Raw genomic sequence first — 18330 nt, 5'->3', positions numbered from 1 at the left:
TATTCCTCAAGATATTGTGATATTCGCCATCAACTTTGAAGATGGAGTACACAATCTGTTGTTGATTGTTAGGCTGAGATATTATATTAAAAACATGAAATAATCTCTTTATTTTACCCGTTTAAAATAAATGCAAAGCACATATAGAAAAAGAAATTGATGGTGAAACAGCTTATGAGACCTTAAAGATAAAATCAACTGAATATAACGAGGATAGAGGTGGTGTATATGTCAAAGAGAAAACAAAATATGGTGTATATGTCAAAGAGAAAACAAACTCATCTAGATGAACTTGTCAGCCGAAAGGCCACCCATTGATTTTCAATGAAAGACGAGAAAATCTTCACACCACAGAGCAGGCTGCATCTGTCTCCAAAGTATGTTATAGTACATTTTCTAGTTCCAATCAAATTCCAAACCTGACATGTATAAGACAGTGTTCCTATACATGGTTCAAATAATTGTGATAATAAATAATCACTGTTTTTTCAATTAGTTTTTGCATAAACAAACAGTACACTTTTTTCTCAACAATTTACAAACGCATGCATTTATTCTAGATTTCTAGTTTAAATTTGTATTAGCGTGTATCAACAATACAAATCTACCTAATCAATTCATGCAGGAGCAAATGAGTATTCCCACATTAAATTGACCGTTGTATCTTCCAATTATTTAAATTTGTGTGTCCGTGCCAAATATCACTAATGAGTAAATCTAAAGCAAACACTGGTTGTTGACTGCAGTTAGAGTTTTATCACTGAGTATGAGACTTGATCACGACATGTGCTTTTATTGTATGCCCAGATTGGAGCCATAGGAAAAGTAATGTCAATACAACCATTAGAAATGACAGAAATATAAACAAAAATGTATAGCATTATATGTACTAATGCAATATTATTTACAATGAAGTAGACAGTAACGTCACTAAAAACTGTGTATATGCCAGTTGCATAATAATTGGACATTTGTTTCATTTAATGTCTATTTCGATTTATTTTGTTTTGTTTCGATTGGTTTCGTTTCGTTTCTATTTCAGTTAATTTCTTTTTTTAGATTTCAGTTCATTTCGTTTCGATTTCAGTTCATTTTCTAACAGATTGTTCCGTTTCTTTTCACTTCATTTCGTTTCGTTTAGATTTGCTTTAAAGATTAATTAACAGAACCAAAATTTTAGGGAAAAGCAAAAGAGTGTAATGAAGAGACAAAAACAAGAAATGGAAAACAGACAAACACAACATAGAACATAAACTAACTCAAATAATACTTGCGATGTGGTGCTATAAGAAAGTTGACAGAGCTTGTTACCATTCGTTCGGAACGAAGCAGACACAATTCCTAAAAGCTGTATCTAACAGAATATTTCATAATTCCTCTGAAAAAATTCGTGTCCGCTACCGTTCCGTTCCAAAAGTAACAATCTCTGCCTACTCTCGCCTCACATGTATTACGATTCAAAATGTCAATAAAACAGGGTCTCTCGTGGAAGTTGATCAAAATTTCATTACAAAAATGCAATTTTTGTAGCAAATATCGTATCAGGAAAAAAACATCCGGAATCGAACTACATGTTAGTGTGACATGCATGATTTCAACTTGAAAGTTGTTAGAACCAGTTGAAGGGCGGTACTCCATGGTACCACTGAATCTCCAACTTTTTGTATGGCACATCGTTCTGACCCAACCCGATATGTCAATATCTATATAAAAAAGAGGAAATTCGGACTAGATGGTTGGAAGTCTAATATTGCACTTTCTTGGCCTTAGAGTGGTCATTTTAAAAATCGGGGCCCCAAGTAGAATATCTAAATACACAAAAATATTCAGCATGGTGAGAAACAATAGTTTATGTTTTGTTGTTTTATTTTATATTAATGGGAAAATTTTTAAAACATTAAGTCCGAATTATATTAACAACTATATCCATACTGAAAACGCGTATTGCTGTCATCTGTACTGTTGAAAAAATACACCATATTTTAAATAAAATAAACGTCATCACATAGCTATGCAATTATTTATTGAAGTGTATATTGGCGTATATGGTAATGACCACACCAACAATGGAAGTTAATCAGTGGAATGACTGCGGAATATTGTCTCGTTCCTATAGAGTTTCACACGTAACGACTATAATCATAGCTGTTCTATTTATTGTATTTTACTTCTTGCGATGTCGTTTTATTAATATTTAACACCATGCAGACGCTTTACAAAGCAGGTTATTATAATATGACTTTTATAAACTCTCTGTATTAGACAGTTGTTAAAATCAATTATTTACAAAGTGCATTGTTCACGAAGAAAAAAAGTTTCAATGTAGAAAGTATATATATATATATATATATATATATATATATATTGATTTCATACAACCAACAAAAATAAGACATTTCACCTATGATGATAATATGTGAAGAGCAGATGTCAACACATACCTATTATTTGAAGTTTTGTTGATATAATCAATGAGTTAAACTTATTTTATCGTGAATGGATAACGAAATATCAGTTAACGAATTAACATTTCTGTAGACATACTAAAATTCAATACCATTCAAAAATTCAAAACCATTTTCATTGTACTTTCCAAAACTATTTTCAATTCGATTAAAGAAGAAATGTTTTTTTGTTTCAAGGTTAATATTTGAACAAAACTTTCGTTGATCTATTATCGTTCCGATTCATCTAATGTATAGGTTTAAATAACCTTTTAAATGAACAATGGAACTTCATGAATAAAACTATGATACTAAACTTTCAGTAGTCTGTATCGTTACTTTATCTGATGAAAAAAAGATGGAAACGAACTTATATAGTCGCATTGATTGTACTTTTGATTTTTTAAGACTGATACAATGTATATACATGTTACATGTTATGCTGTCTTGTCAAGACCAAATCAATTTTTCGTTATGTTTTTCGGTGTTATTTTATCCGTTGTTCTTCTGATCCAGATTTTTAACAGCAATAACAAACGTCATTTACTGCAAACCAAACCCATATATAACGATTGTAGAAGTCACAACAAAGAACATGAAAAAAATCAAATAAGCACGTACCAAGAAACAAAATGTGAACGAACAACCCGAACTGGATTAACAACTGGAAGCATTTATCCTGTGCACCAGTAGAGCAAGTGTCCATAGCTTAAAAAATGTTGTTCATAATAATCTCCAGATATACAAAACAGGAATGAAAAACTATGACACGGTGTACAAATATGTTCCATTGGAGTAAATTATTACCTTATAACATTCAATTAGTTCATGGTGACGATCACAAAATGTATACAGTGATGATTAACATTGTGGAGCATCTGATTTATAAATGTCATCCTACGAAATTGAAAGCAGTTATACAATATATACAAACAAATATATTTTATCATTCAAATCGTTATTTGTTATTTTTTAAATAATTGTTATTGCGCCTATTCGCATATTTTTGACCGATTTCCACATTTTGTGAACGTATTGCAACAGTTTGATGAACAGTAAATGATTTAAGCTTACAATATAAGTTCTGATGTACAATGTACGCATTGAAGTACATTATATATACACATACAAAATTTACATATTAAAATATGTAGAGATAACTGCAGTTGTCTTACAATAACAGGTTTTTAATGATAATATGTGTTTTGCGACATCAAAGTTTCCGAAGACGAACAATTTGAAATTACAAAACCTCTGTGTACAATCACCTGTCATTTCGATTCGTTTATAAATAGCACACGTTTTATTTTTAACTACTTACTAATAAATCATGTTTACTACTGGAAAATTGACAACAAAACCTATTGAAGATAAAGTTTTGGCAGTATAGTGTGGCGAGACAATGTGTGGTCTCTTACTTCTAACTTTCTAGAATATTCATTACAAACATCTACCAGTAAATTAGAAATGGTTCATTCATGAAAGCTACACTTTTCAACAAATGCATTTTTTTATCTCTGGTTGCGAAATATTTAAGAATTTGAATTTTAACAATAATGTCAATAATAGTGACTTTGTATTTCATGTCTTGTTGGGATGTTCAAGTTCTTTTTTCCAAACATTTTTAAATTATAAGTAAAAAAGTGACTGCAAATTATCAGTTAAAGCAGACATTTTGAACAAAATATTTTAGTAATTAAATAACACTATAACAATAAAGTTGAAAATGATAGCACTTTCTGTATACCCGTTACATCCTTCATTTCTTACATTATAAAGCTAGCACATCGTTGCTTCCAGGAGATAATTCGACTGTCGTTGTGGATATTAAGCACTAAAATCTCCAAAAAATCTTTCGTAACACAGTGTTAGCCAATCATTTGCACGATATTAGTGACGCTGACAATCAGCTGACTGCTCCTATACTTGGTTTAATTTTCGTTTTCGTGCTAACATATATACTCTATACTGATAGACCTAGTTTGCACTCATATGTATAACACATGACGGACTGAGGTGTTTCTTAACGTCCTTATCCATCATTTGGGATCTCTCATGGACGATGTACATCAAAGCGTTTACACAGTCCCCGGGCATAGTCAAACCCGTGAATGTGGGTTATTGTGTATTCGAGGAAATTAGTTGCCATGTGACCACGTTCATTCATTAAATTCATGAAAATTAATGCATAAGTACGTGATTTGAAGTCGATCCATGACCTAGTGATTCAAACTGTAGTATGCACGCTTTTTACAGGTTGTATAGCCTACAGCAGCATTTGCTGAATCTTGACCGAGCAAAATACATTTGGGGATAAAATCAACACTTTCCAGTGCATGTAAGACAGCTTTTAATGCATGTCAGTCGATTGATGAGAAATTTCCAAGTCCGAAAAAAAGATAATGTTGCGTTTCCGAGCACTATTCTAAAATTATGTTGGGACGGTTGGTAGGGATTTTTTTTTCATTTCATATTTTTTAAATGATATAAGTCATAAAGATACCATGAAAACCAAATATGCAAATACTTAACATGTAATAGACTTAGTCCACAGCATAATCTCGTTCGACATTCAGCGCATTAGTACTTTTTTTCTCAATTGCCGAATTCCAAAAAGAGATTATCCACGACCAAGAGCACACTATCAGGACGTGTGTTTTCTATTTTCTTCTTTTTTTTCTAAAAGACAATCGGCAGAATTTTACGTAATTTTTTTTTTTTCAAAATCTTGGAAAAAGTCTTACTATCATAATTTTGACAGTCTGGACATTAGTTCTAAAAACGTACCAAATATGCATTCTCACATCCACCATTTTGAATATTTTTTTAGGAATTTGCAGGAAATTCTCTTTAAAAATGCTTTTTATATATTATATGCTTATATGTAAGTTTGATGGAAGAGAAGCAGTTGCAATAATGCAAAATAAGCTTGCACTCATTAACAAATTAGAAATATTAAAACACTGTCCCGGTAAAGCATGTTCGTGATTTTTTTCATGTTATGTAAGCATAACATAATGAATTTCACTTGATCAGCTTTGTATAAACTTGCATTTCAAAAGAGACTATGTGTCAATGGGAACATGGACCTTGTGTTTTTGGTTGTGTTTATACAACGTAAATAATAATATTAGTATACTATCCTAAACACTGATATCACCACGCCAGGCATCTCATTATATCTGTACTTCGGTTGATTTGTACAAAATAAACGTTAAGATTATATTATGAACTTAGCGTCAGCAACGTCCTATTTTTTAGAATGTAAGAACTATAAATGGTTAAAAAAATATTCTGACGGAGGTGTCGAAATATCGACACGGAGGTAGACGCTTTGCAAGTGAGAAGGCACTGGTTTGTCTTTTTATACTTCGATGGATACTATTTAGTATTAATTTATTTATCTAAATGGGTTTTTAGAAGGTAATCTACAGCCAAAAAATCAAAAAGGTAACCCAAAATTGAATGTGTACAGCTTAAACGTAGGTTGAATGCACACATCATAGTCATAGCCTTACATAGTATTATGTATTAAGGTAATGAAGGCTGAAACAACATGTGCAAAATTCTTGTTCATTTTATTAAGAAGTTTGATCAAAGAACTGTAGTTTTGGTTTATTAGCGTAGATAACATTTGTGTTGATAAAATATACGTCCCATAAGTCGCTTTTCAATATAATATCATAGTCGTATGTACCTCCATGATATTAGTTCAAGGTTTGTTTATAGCTATTACAACACAAAAAGATAATTTTCTTACCTTCCTTTCAATTTTGTTTCCTTTTTATTTTTCTTTTTGTAAATAATGTTTGTGTTTTGAATTAATGGTTCCCGGCTTGACAATATATCTCTGTTTACACACCAACTTGTTAATAGTTTGATTTTTGTACAATTTATATCTTCTTTACAGACAAAGTATCATGTAGAGAGCCCATTACTTACTAGTGTCTGTATGAAAAACTGGTACTGTTATGACTTCTTTATCAGTTTAAAACTTGACACTTTTCACGTCAAAGTTGACATATCTCACTCCCAAGTTGATATTTCTCACTTCAAAATTGACATTTTGCTGTTCAACAAAGGTTATAACAGTAATCCAAAGAATGCAATCCAGTGACATAGACCAGACAAGGAAAATAGATATACCCAACAAAGAACATAAAATAACTAAAGCCATACATACAAAGTAACACAAGCAAACTGGGAGCATGGACCAGATGCACCGGTAGGATAAGCGTCCTCTACTTTTTCAGGAAACACACGCCCAGTTGCTCATAAAAAGTCAAGTCCGGGGTAGACAAACGAGGAAAGGAAAACTTTGACCCGTTGAATAAATCAGTTGTCATGGTGCAGTTGTGTACACCATAACGATCCTAGAGTTCATGATGACGACCATAAAACTTCTGTAGTGATGACTTTAATCTTGTAGCAACATAATCCTGTTCCAGAAGCCTATTTGTTAGAGTTCTAGCGCGATACAAACAGTCTGCATAGTTTCGGCAAGCTCTGGCATAACGTATGAGTTGTGATATGAACACTCCATACGCAGGTGCTGAACGGATGTTTCCACAGATGAAGGAAAGTTGACAATTCTGAATGAAATGTTATCACGTTTGTCGCAAATTTTGGTCAATAGTTTTCCTTTACTATCGATTTCTAAGTATAGGTCAAGATATGAGGCTGACTTCACAGTGTCTGTTGTATCGTTTATCTCAAGTTCATTGGGGTAGATGCGATGTATCAATTTTCCGAAATTAGGATTGTTTAAAAATAATACGTCATCTATATAGCGGAAACTGAGATTAAAGGATCTAGCCTAACGATATTTTTCCTTTTGGATCAGATCAGGTCAGCAAGTAAAGGAGCACAATATGTTCCCATTGGAATGCCGTTCGTTTGTTGAAAAACACGTCAACCAAACTGGACAGATATGTTAATTAAAAATTCCAGCATATCGTAAACATCTTTCTCTGTATATTTGGAAGATGATTTGGAATTATTTCTTTCAAAGTATGAGGAATTTCTACCAAGAACCATATGTTTGTGACTAGGTGTACCATCTTTTTTAGAAAAACAACGATGTATAATGTATTTAAATCGGGATTTTAACTGAGTATGGGCAATAAAAGTATACAGTGTTGAAAAATCAGGTTTTAGTGCTATTATATTCAGAGCATAGTCTTCAAGTGATTGTCTCCAAACGATCTTTCTAATTTTTCAAGATCCAAATTGAATAAATACCGCTACAGGACTAACAGGTGTTATGGTAGGACTGCAGATCCTCTTTGACCCTCGCTCTGAGAAAAGTGCATTACAGCCCCGGAACTGTGAGAGTTTAGAGTTAAAAATTTACCATTAAATCGTACAAGTGTAGGTCAAGCTATGAGGCTGACTGAATAAATCTGGTCACAACAAACAACATTTCAAACGAAAGATATTTCTGCATAACTATAATTAAAAAGTATTTATGGTGAAAATCATTTCCATTAGAAACTGCTGTTTGCATCCTGCACAACTAGATCTGTCCAAATCACGAAAATAAATTTATGCATCCCTCCGCTTTAAAATGTGTTGTAAATTAAGTAATTAAATGGGAAAAGATAACCATCAAACTTTCTGTCACGTGTATTTATATTTCGCTGTTGATTCATTACCGACAATTGATATCCGGTAACGTATGAGTCGGGGAATCTAAGGATGTTAACACACAGACAAAATGTTTGATTATTTAAAATCGGTTAGTATATACGGTATTCATGTTGTTTGTAATTTAATTTGACACCAATTTAAACGTTTCGTCAGGTTCTCAACGCAATGAGTTGAGGAAATTCAACAATTCTCTACAATTTATATGTTTAAAGTGGTTTCATGCCCATCAATGTCCTGTTTGGAGCAGCACATTTTCTTCATTAAAAAAATAAATCTGAACTGCTAAGTTTCAGTCACAGATATATAATTTTACTTGTAATAGAATAAAAAGTATTTGTATGTTGCTCTGTGATGTTTGTCCTATGGACACATAATGTACATATTGGGGACATTCTTTATGTTCATTTCAAGCTAAAATTTCTTTTTTCGGGTACTACTCTCAAATATTGTTTTTTTTTTTATATTTTTATATTTTCTTTTAATTATATAATTTTTAAAATCCCAAATTATGACATGGTGTTTAACAAAATCAAAATGTTCAATGGGAACTACCAACACAACGATCCGGGGCAGAGCAAAAGAAAAAAAAATGCAGACACTAAACTCAATTTTCTCAAATTTAAAAGGCAGGATAAATCCTAGACCACCCCATAATAAAAATCAAATGGTTGCTCCCTAATTTTAACTTTTGCAAAGAAAGAGTATATATATTTTTTTCTTATTTTAAAAGGAATATAGGAACATGTAAGTAGATATATAAGAAATATACTTCATACTTCAAGGATTTGCAAAAGGACAAGTTGGCCAATCCATAAAAATAAAGGTAATAGCGCTTTAAATTGCATTCATAAAGAAAGGCATAACATTCTAGTAAGTGTCGGATTACCCTAAAAATATAGAAGCCATAATTAAGTCTAGTTGAGTCCATTTTAATTCATCAAATTTAACATTGACTATTTTACCTCGAGACTTAATGTCAGATGTCATTCTGAATCAAGATGTGATGAGTGTTCATGTTTGTTTTTCTTTACTTCTTGTCAGTATATTGACTATTTTACACATTCCTTGTTTCCGGTTTCTTGGTGTGCAAGTTCATTTCTGTAATTGATGAATATATATGTCCATCTCTTTTTAAATAGAACTGTTAAGATTTATTAATTTTGTTGATTAACAGGGCCTAGACTTCAGACTAGATTATGACAGGGCAGGTCTTCTTCAAAGCTTAATTGAAACCCATGTTTTGGTCTTAACTGCCACTATGACCACTGATAAGAGAAACGATATTGACAAATGTCTTGGCCTTCGAAATGTCTTGGCCTTCGACTTCAATCTTCAAAAGCTACTTTATCGGATAGGTAAATATATTATATATTATATAAACGCATTGACTGAATCTTCTTGAAAACATTTTGACCCACCTATTTTGGAAAGTTTTTATTTTGCAATAAACAATGTACATGATAAAGTATGCTGCTAGTAGTTTTGATTATGTTATTTCGATCTGTGGTATCAGTTATTTCCTAGTAAAAAGAAAAGAAATGTATCAGCATAGATAGCGTTTCCTAAATACAAGATTGATGTATGTATCTGTTACCTATATAAATGAATTGGGGCATATAAAGTACAGAGCCTTAAACCATGTACAAGTACATGTGTATTTTAATTTTTTAGTTGTCTTCCAATAATTGGTATCCTATATTACTGCTAAATAATACATATACATAAAACGAATGTGTATGTCTTTTAAAGGTGTAAATACTGCTAACTATCTTATATGTAAAAAATTATTATAGATTTGATTCATAGACATACATAAATAAAAAATATATGTTAAAAGACCAAATATGAGTGGATGCCATGTTTAAGACATATAGTACTTGCTAATAATATGCTCCCTTTATTGAGAAATTCATGTACATCTTTTTGATTCTTTTATTACAGACCTAGCATTTTTCTGTGTAAAAATATCCGAACATCATAAGATGTCATAGATTTGTACAGCTGTAAAGGAAAATTGCCCCAAAATTATTATCTATGTAAATTCCTATTCATTATAAGAAACTTTGTATATGTGGATGCATTCTGAATTGAAGTCATCATCATACAATTGAGATATTATAATTCAGAACCGTATAGATGTAGCAAAGCCCACACAGGCGAAGTACCAAAAACTAGAATAATGGAACAATTTGTCTTCAACTGCGGTACTGTGTTTTTTTTTTTGTTTTTTTTTTTTGTTTTTTTTGTTGTTTTTTTTTTTTGCGGCATTTTTGTTAGAAGGAATGAGTAATAAACCTTCAAGAAATGTAAACGGTTCTTCCGATTGTAAGACATGTGCTAATGTGTATGTTACATTGTATGCTTCAAAAAATGTGAATGTTCGAAGAGTAAATCCAAAGAACAAATTGTTCAGTTCTTCTTGGAGTGTAATTAGTGTGGAACATTACATAAATGAACACGGTATTTAATAATATGGTAAACATCAAATCCTGAGTTTTCAAGAATGTTTTTGCCCTTTTCATGTCAAAACTAACAACTTTCATTGATTTCAAAAGCATTTTAATGGTGCATTAACATTATTTACAATCACTACCAAGGAGCGTTCAATGTTCCTGTCAAGAAAAGTCCGTGTCTACACATGTATGTACATGTATTAACAACATTTACAATGTAAATGGCAGTTACGAAAATCTATTGTCTGCAACTTAAATACAATATGTAATATAAGGGTAGGGAAACTTAATGGGGAGCTAGCTAGTCACCATTGTTCAAGATGTACATTTTTTATCAATAGTGGATGACCATTTGATTGGTGGTTGGGGCTGTCGTGGAAACTTTGCAACTCCTAAATAAAAAAGATGCATGCAATTTTCAAATAAAGGGTACTAATGCACATGAATTCTACCTACAAATGTACATGTATATGGCTCTAAGAGGAAACTGTTTTTGATATTTGGTGAAAAAAACTTTTAAGTATATTGGTCTCTTAGCATTCTAATTCTTACCAACAGGGCCAAAAATTGATATTAAGTTTTTTGTCCCTCACCCTAGCAATCCGTTTCAATTATCCCTACCCATTTTTTTTTAGATATTCAGGACAAACAAAATGGTTTTTACAGAACATATATATTCTTTTTCTAGCTACCAAAAGTCGGGACCGGGGTCCGTTAAGGGGTAACAAACATCATTTTAAGTGCAGCCCGGTTTTTTGTTCGCCTTGAGTATATAGAAATCTTGTGGGTTATCATCATATTGTCATTGACTATTTATTATGTATGATATTGATGTTTTAATTTTTCATATTAGCTTCCTCTTCAGATCATTGACGGTACATTGAATGGTCGGCAATACTGCGATGATCTCCTGGGTGGTAATGTGAAAAATATTTTGATAATCATGCTCTTGCTGAAAGATCAATGTTACAAGAAGTCAATTCATTAGGCCCGTGGAATTTATTGAGACAGAAGCGGCGTGTCGAACATTTACACCGGAAACGTGGAGGATATACCCGATATTAATGAAAAATACGCAACACGACGGTAAATGTATTAATCTTTGACTTCATGACTTTTTGTCTGACTGTGATTTTGTGAAAACTAACACATGTCATGTTGAACTGAAACTTTAAATCGCCTTTTGTGTTGTTGAGTTTTGCACTAATGTTTGTGTACATTATTCGATCACTGAAATTCAAATCTGAATTTTGAAACTTCCAAAAAACAAATGTCAAACCATCGGTTCATCTTTCCTAACGGTATAAGGTCTAAATATTTTATGAAATAGAAACAAATACCAGATCCACGAAAATAGGTGATGCTTAACTTTTGGCGGACAGTATATAATGTGACTTGTTCACCGATACAGTGTCTTAAAATATTTAAGTAATCGGATAAACATGTATAAGGACTTTTTTAAACATGAAAATTTGGTTACGAGATGTGTTTCAATGTGTCTTAAAGACAAGTAAATTTGATCTGAAGTTATCTCAAGATGTCCCAAAGCATGTCTTTAGACGCGTCTCAAGATTTCTCAAGATGACTCAAGACGCTCGGTTGTATTTGCTATGAGATTCAATTTCAACACCACTCTTATGATAAAAAAAACTTTCGACCATGAGCATTCTCCTAAATAGGAAATCGTATGCATTTAGTAAATAAAATCATTTATTTTTTTATCAAAATATTTCAGTATAGTCAGACATTTAAACGTGTAAAGATATTTTTCTATTTAAACAACATGCATTACAAAATAAAACTTTTAACAATATAACGTTTAGCGTGGTCGTTCTTTTATATAAGTCTGAATAAAGTTATCTTAATATTCGTTTTTATATACATTCAATTTCTTTTGGAAAAAGATGCGTTCGACAAATCCTTGCAATCAAAATTGAAAAATACTAGTACCGATTCACACCTAACATATTGTTAATCATACAACTAAATCATCCATATATACGATAAACGTAGGTCATATGCCTACTACCATGTTTACCTTCAAACACAGTAAGTTTATAATTCACCGTTTTATTTTGTTGCCTTTTGCATCTTCTACTGTAAAAAGAGACCTTTCAAGACATTTTTGTTAGCAAAATTGTATCTTTAATCAGTGGCACGATCCCAATATTTGTTTTAGTTTCGTTTTGACTCCGACAAGGGCATTACCAATGAAGACATACTTTTCCAATTACTTATTATATGAATTTGGAAATAGACAAATACATACTTATTCATGAAGAACTTTGAACGATCTCTGTTTCTGTTTCTCATTTTGTACAGCTTTCAGTTGTCTGGCATATATGTTTTTAGTTTCGTTTTGATTTTCGATATCAAAAATTTACCCTGGACAATAAATACTAATCGATCAAATGTGTGTGTGTGTGTGTGTGTGTGTGTGTGTGTGTGTGTGTGTGTGTTACTTAGCTGGTCATCCGAAAATGTAGCAAGAACTGTGAATGTTACTTAACACTATATTGGGATATAAAACAAAATTATATAATAAAAATAAAGAGATGGTCATTATCTTAATATAAGGGCAAGTGTCGTGTATCGTGGTAGGATAGGAAACATTTTCCTAATAACTTATTCGAAAAAATATCTTTTGGACATTATTCAAGCATTTAATTAATAGACACCTCTAAAAGGTGAATATGTATTAAGCATTTAAAACTATGTTTATTTGTTCCATAATAGCATAAACTTAATGTCTGAGTGAAATTTTCTTCCCACAAGTCTCTCTGAAATATAACCCCGGGTCATCAGTAACGTCTTCTGTCTATTGATTGGCTGAATGAATGCGGCGTGTTTTTTTTTAATTTATTCATCGTTATACTTATCAATATTGAAATTAAAAAAAGATAAATTTCTTTCAAATAACTTTTGATTTAATTTCATAAGCTGCAAATTACTCACACATTAAGTATACCGGTTGCAGGTGACTAGAATCTATATTTTTAGCGATTCTAAGGCCGCATGTGATATCGGCCAGGTAAGAAGGCATTCTTATCCATTTGTCTTTTCAGGTAGGACTCAGATTTGTTACCATGGCAAGTGATGTCCCTTGTTGTAGTTTATGTGAACAACGACACATATTAACACCTGCAGAAGTTTGGTGCCAGGAATGTGATGAGGTATTGTGTGGGAATTGCTATCAGCATCATGGTCTGTCTAAGATTTTAAAGAAACACGAAACAAAACCAATATCTAAATATGTCGAACTCCCGTCTTCCGTCCATGAAATAAAACAGTATTGTGGAAACCATGGAGAAAAGTTCTTAACGTACTGTAAGATTCATGAGTGCCCCTGCTGCTTTAAATGTACCTTAGGGAACCATAGCACGTGTAATGATATTGTTGCTTTAGTTGAAGTCATACACAATGCAAAGACATCAAATGCATTCACTGAGTTAGAACATGTATTGGATGAACTTGCTTCAAATATCAAGAAAATAAAAGATGACAAGGAACAAAATATACAAGGACTTGCCACAGAAAAGATGAAAATTAAAACCGAAATCGAAAACATGAAACAGAGAATTGTCGAACATCTAGATAAACTCGAAGTAGACATTATTAAAATTTTAAACGATGTCGAGAAAGGGCAGGTAACTGAAATTAACCAATTTGTTGATAAGTTATCAGAAAAAGAAAGAAATATAGCAAACAACCAAGAGAAGCTTAGTAAAGTAAAAGATCACGCCTCAAACCTTCAGGCATTTTTAGTCACCAAGCGAATGGTAAGTGAAGTAGATGAGTGTGAGAATTCTCTGATATCACTCATTGAAAATAACGATTTGAAAACAAAACATCTTACCTTCAACTTCGAAAGTAGCGTATCAGACTTTTTGTCAAAAGTTCAAGACCTAGGACAAATACATGTGGAAGCATCACCATGCGAAATTGGCCTGACGCGAAAAAAAACACAGCTCTTATCACTTAGCACAACACCGACATCTGTTGATGATATTACTCTTCACCTGCAGAATCAGATATCAACAAATGGGAGAGATATAAGGGGTTTAACGTTATTACCAAACGGTAGATTATTGTATGCAGATCAGCACTTCACTACGGATAAAGTAGTGTGTATCAGCAATAACGGAATAACAGAATGGAAACTTGACCTGCCACATGATGCTTTTGATATAGAACTTATAGAAGAAAGTAAAGTAGCCGTGTCAAGTGGAATGTCCAACCAAATGAAAGTATCAGTAATTGACTTACAAACCAGATTAATCACCAAAACGCATGATTTTCCTTCACGGGTGTACGGCATATCAGCGATGAAAGGTAACCTTGTCTGTTCCTGTAGACATAGTGGCATTCTGGTCATTAACCTCTCAAACGGTTTATTGACTAAAATTAATTCACCAACGGGTGAAATATCATCATATTCTTACGTCAAGGTATTTAGAGAAAACATTTACTACACAGATTGCGATAAAAGTATCGTTATTTGTTGTGATTTAAAAGGAAAGTGCATATGGGCATTTAAAGACGAAAATATCTTGAAATGTCCTTCTGCTATCGATGTTGACGGGAATGGATTTGTGTACGTCGTCGACAGGGGAACTTGTCATATAGTAGTGTTCTCTCCAGACGGTCGACAATGCCGACAGTTGCTGACAGAAGAAGATGGTGTTGGTAGTCCGCAGGCCATATTCTACGACAATAAAATGTTTGAAATGTTAATTGCAAATGGAAATAAAACTATTTTCAGATATTCATTTAGATCTTAAATGCTGACATTTAATATTGAAGTTTGTTTGTGTTGCAACTACTAGAATAAAATATAGTTCCGAATAAACTAAGCTTGATCTATTTTTATAATATTTGATAAATGAAAAGTCCCGGATGCTTTTAATTGACTGTACTTTATGTTTTTCATTAAATAAATTGATTCAAAAACTAATACTAATATAATGTCGAGAGTAAGTGGCGTTAAAGTGTTACTCATTTTTATCAATAGACTTTTTTTTACAAATAAATCAATAAATATTCTTTCCCGTTGAATTATATGTATTATATATTTATATATAGATAAATGTTTGATCTGTTATAGTGTAGAGTATGGATGAATTTTGTCGGGAAATTTCTAATAACTTTTCATGGTTGACATGTTTTGTTGTTGAAAAAAAGTTCTAAAGGTCACATTTATGTGATTTTTGAACGAAAAATCCAACATTTCATTTTTTGCATTTTTTCGATAAATTCTGACAACGAAAATCGCCAAAATTCATCAAAAGAACCTCTGAAGTATAAATTGTAATAGAAGTAAACAGAAAATACCAAATAAGCCATTTTTACTGAAGCATTAATACTTTAGCAGTTTTGACATTGAAAAATATATCAATTTAAGCGATTTTTCGGCTGGGTATGGGTACATTTTTTTCATTTCACCACATAACCCTAAGTTTTACCCAGACTTTCCTGGTACTATTGTAAAGCTGCAACATTCAGCTATAGGATGATGTCTAATATTGTTTAGTTTTGTTACACATGCTATCCCAGAAAGGCTTAGACGCCGAAACATTTGAGTCACAAACATCTTGGCTTTTTGACCCATTTGAGTACAAATATAGGCTTCTACTGAAAAAAGAATCCGAGAATATTCTTTGGCAACAAATTAATTTGGTAATGAAAGGTATAATATACCAAAAAAATACCATGAAGTTGATGAGTGGGGGGTGCACGGTGGACCCTCCCAGCCCATGGACTAATAGAAGTTCGTAACGAACTGTAAGTTTTATGAGTGTCCCTGCTGTCTGAAATGTACCTTAGGGAACCACAGCACGTGTAAAGGCATTGTTTCCTTAGATGTCAACAAATGGGAGATATATCGGCGGTTTAACGTTATTACCAAACAGTAAATTATTGTATGCGGATTATTTCTATCCTCACGATAAAGTAGTGTGTATCAGTGATGACGGAACAACAGAATGGGAATTAAAACTGCCACATGCTGCTTTCGATATAGAACTTATAGAAGAAAGTACGGTAGCCGTGTCAGGTGGTGCATTCCGCGTTGGAAGGTATCAATATTTGACCAAGAACGCACCTTAATCACCAACAAATATGATCTTCCTTCATGGTCTTGTGGCATATCGGGGATGAATGGTAATATTGTATGTTCCTGTAGACAAAGTGAAATTCAGGTTGGCCTCTCGAGCGGTTCATTAGCTAGTATTAATTCACCAGCGGGTGAAATATCATCACATTCTTACATCAAATCGTTTAGAGATAATATTTATTACACAGATCGCGATAAAAACATTGTTGTTTAATTTGATATGAGACGAAAAAAACATGGGAATTTAAAGATGAAGCAATCTTGAGATCTCCTTCCGTTATCGATGTAGATGGAAATGGGTTTGTCTTTGCCGTCGGTTCGGAAACGTTTAAGGTAATGGTTATCTCCCTTGACGGTCAACTTGGCCGACCGTTGCTGACAATAGATAATGGTCTTAATAGCCTGCAAGCTTTTCTTACGACAGGAAAGCGATGGATATATATATTGCTAATGAAAGCAAAGCTATGAACATTTTAATCGGACAGGAGAAAATCTTATTTACCGATGATTAGTATTTGTAATGATTTGCGTTTTTTATTTAACTATTTTAATTAAACGAAGTGTAGTCTGAGGAGGATTCAAGATTTTTTTTATATATTTGAAATATGATTATATGAAAAACAAAACCAAAAAACATAGGATCAAATTCAAACGTCAATACGTTGTCGTGAATAATGTGCTGTAAACTCGTACAATCTCAATCAAGCATATTCTTAAAACATTCAAAAAACCATTGTACAAAATGGTCATAACAAAACAGAAGGATTATTATTCCTAAGTCTCATTTCCATGAGATAAGCTTAAAGGATAACAATGGTAAAAAGCATTATCAGACATTATAAACAACGTAGACAACCTTCAGAAAACAGAAAGTACAAATCAGTTCAAATAATTATAGATACCAATGTTTTCCTTGAATACACGATCTGTTTGAGAAAATAAACTGACTGATAACGTGTAAACGTTTCAGTATTAAAATATGTAGAGATAACTGCAGTTGTCTTACAATAACAGGTTTTTAATGATGATATCTATCTTGCGACATCAACGTTTCCGAAGAAGAACAATTTGAAATTACAAAACCTCTGTGTACAATCATCTTTCATTTCGATTCATTTACAAATAGCACACGTTTTCTTTAAAACTACTTACTAATAAATCATGTTTACTACTGGAAAATTAACAACAAAACCTATTCCGATAAGGACACATAGTTATGTAATTCTCTAGACCAATTTCGTAACTTCAATAGTGCACATGTTGATGTGTTTTATCTCCAAGACAGCATTTTACACACCAGATCTATCCTTTTTCCGTTTCACACAGCTTGCTGATGACGGGAAAAATGTAATAATGTAATTATTCGATATCAAACACTTCTCAAAGATCGAATTCATAGTATTATTTATTCAATTTCCATATATATGCATTAGCAATTGGATTTACGTACTTTTAGAATAAAAGTTTCAGACATCATTATAACTGTCCGAAGATGGACAAAACAAGTTAAAATACTAAGATGTCAACCATCGCAAAGGATTGTGGCAAATGAGGTAAAAAGGTAAAACATTACATGGATTGAAGATAAAGTTTTGACAGTGTAATGTGGCGAGACAATGTGTGGTCTCTTACTTCTAACTTTCTAGAATATTCATTACAAACATCTACCAGT

General features: G+C 32.4%; 2 protein-coding genes across 2 annotated transcripts in view; one reads left to right on the top strand and one right to left on the bottom strand.

Moving 5' to 3' along the window:
• Nucleotides 1-18330, bottom strand: part of LOC148602968 (uncharacterized) — a 113242-nt gene that overhangs the window by 50514 nt on the left and 44398 nt on the right. The window lies entirely within an intron of this gene.
• On the top strand, nucleotides 12513-15400 carry LOC148602970 (uncharacterized). The gene is made up of 2 exons (XM_088553137.1): nucleotides 12513-12595; nucleotides 13612-15400. The coding sequence occupies exon 2, from the start codon at nucleotides 13633-13635 to the stop codon at nucleotides 15325-15327; it is 1695 nt and encodes a 564-aa protein (XP_088409263.1). The 5' UTR covers nucleotides 12513-12595; nucleotides 13612-13632; the 3' UTR covers nucleotides 15328-15400.

This window comes from Perna viridis, chromosome 11, assembly GCF_037379345.1.
Source record: "Perna viridis isolate PV_CMFRI_1.1 ecotype Kerala chromosome 11, ASM3737934v1, whole genome shotgun sequence".
Taxonomy (NCBI): Eukaryota; Metazoa; Mollusca; class Bivalvia; order Mytilida; family Mytilidae; genus Perna; species Perna viridis.
The sequence above is the reverse complement of the archived record's forward strand: the minus strand, read 5'-3'. Positions and strand labels throughout refer to the sequence as shown.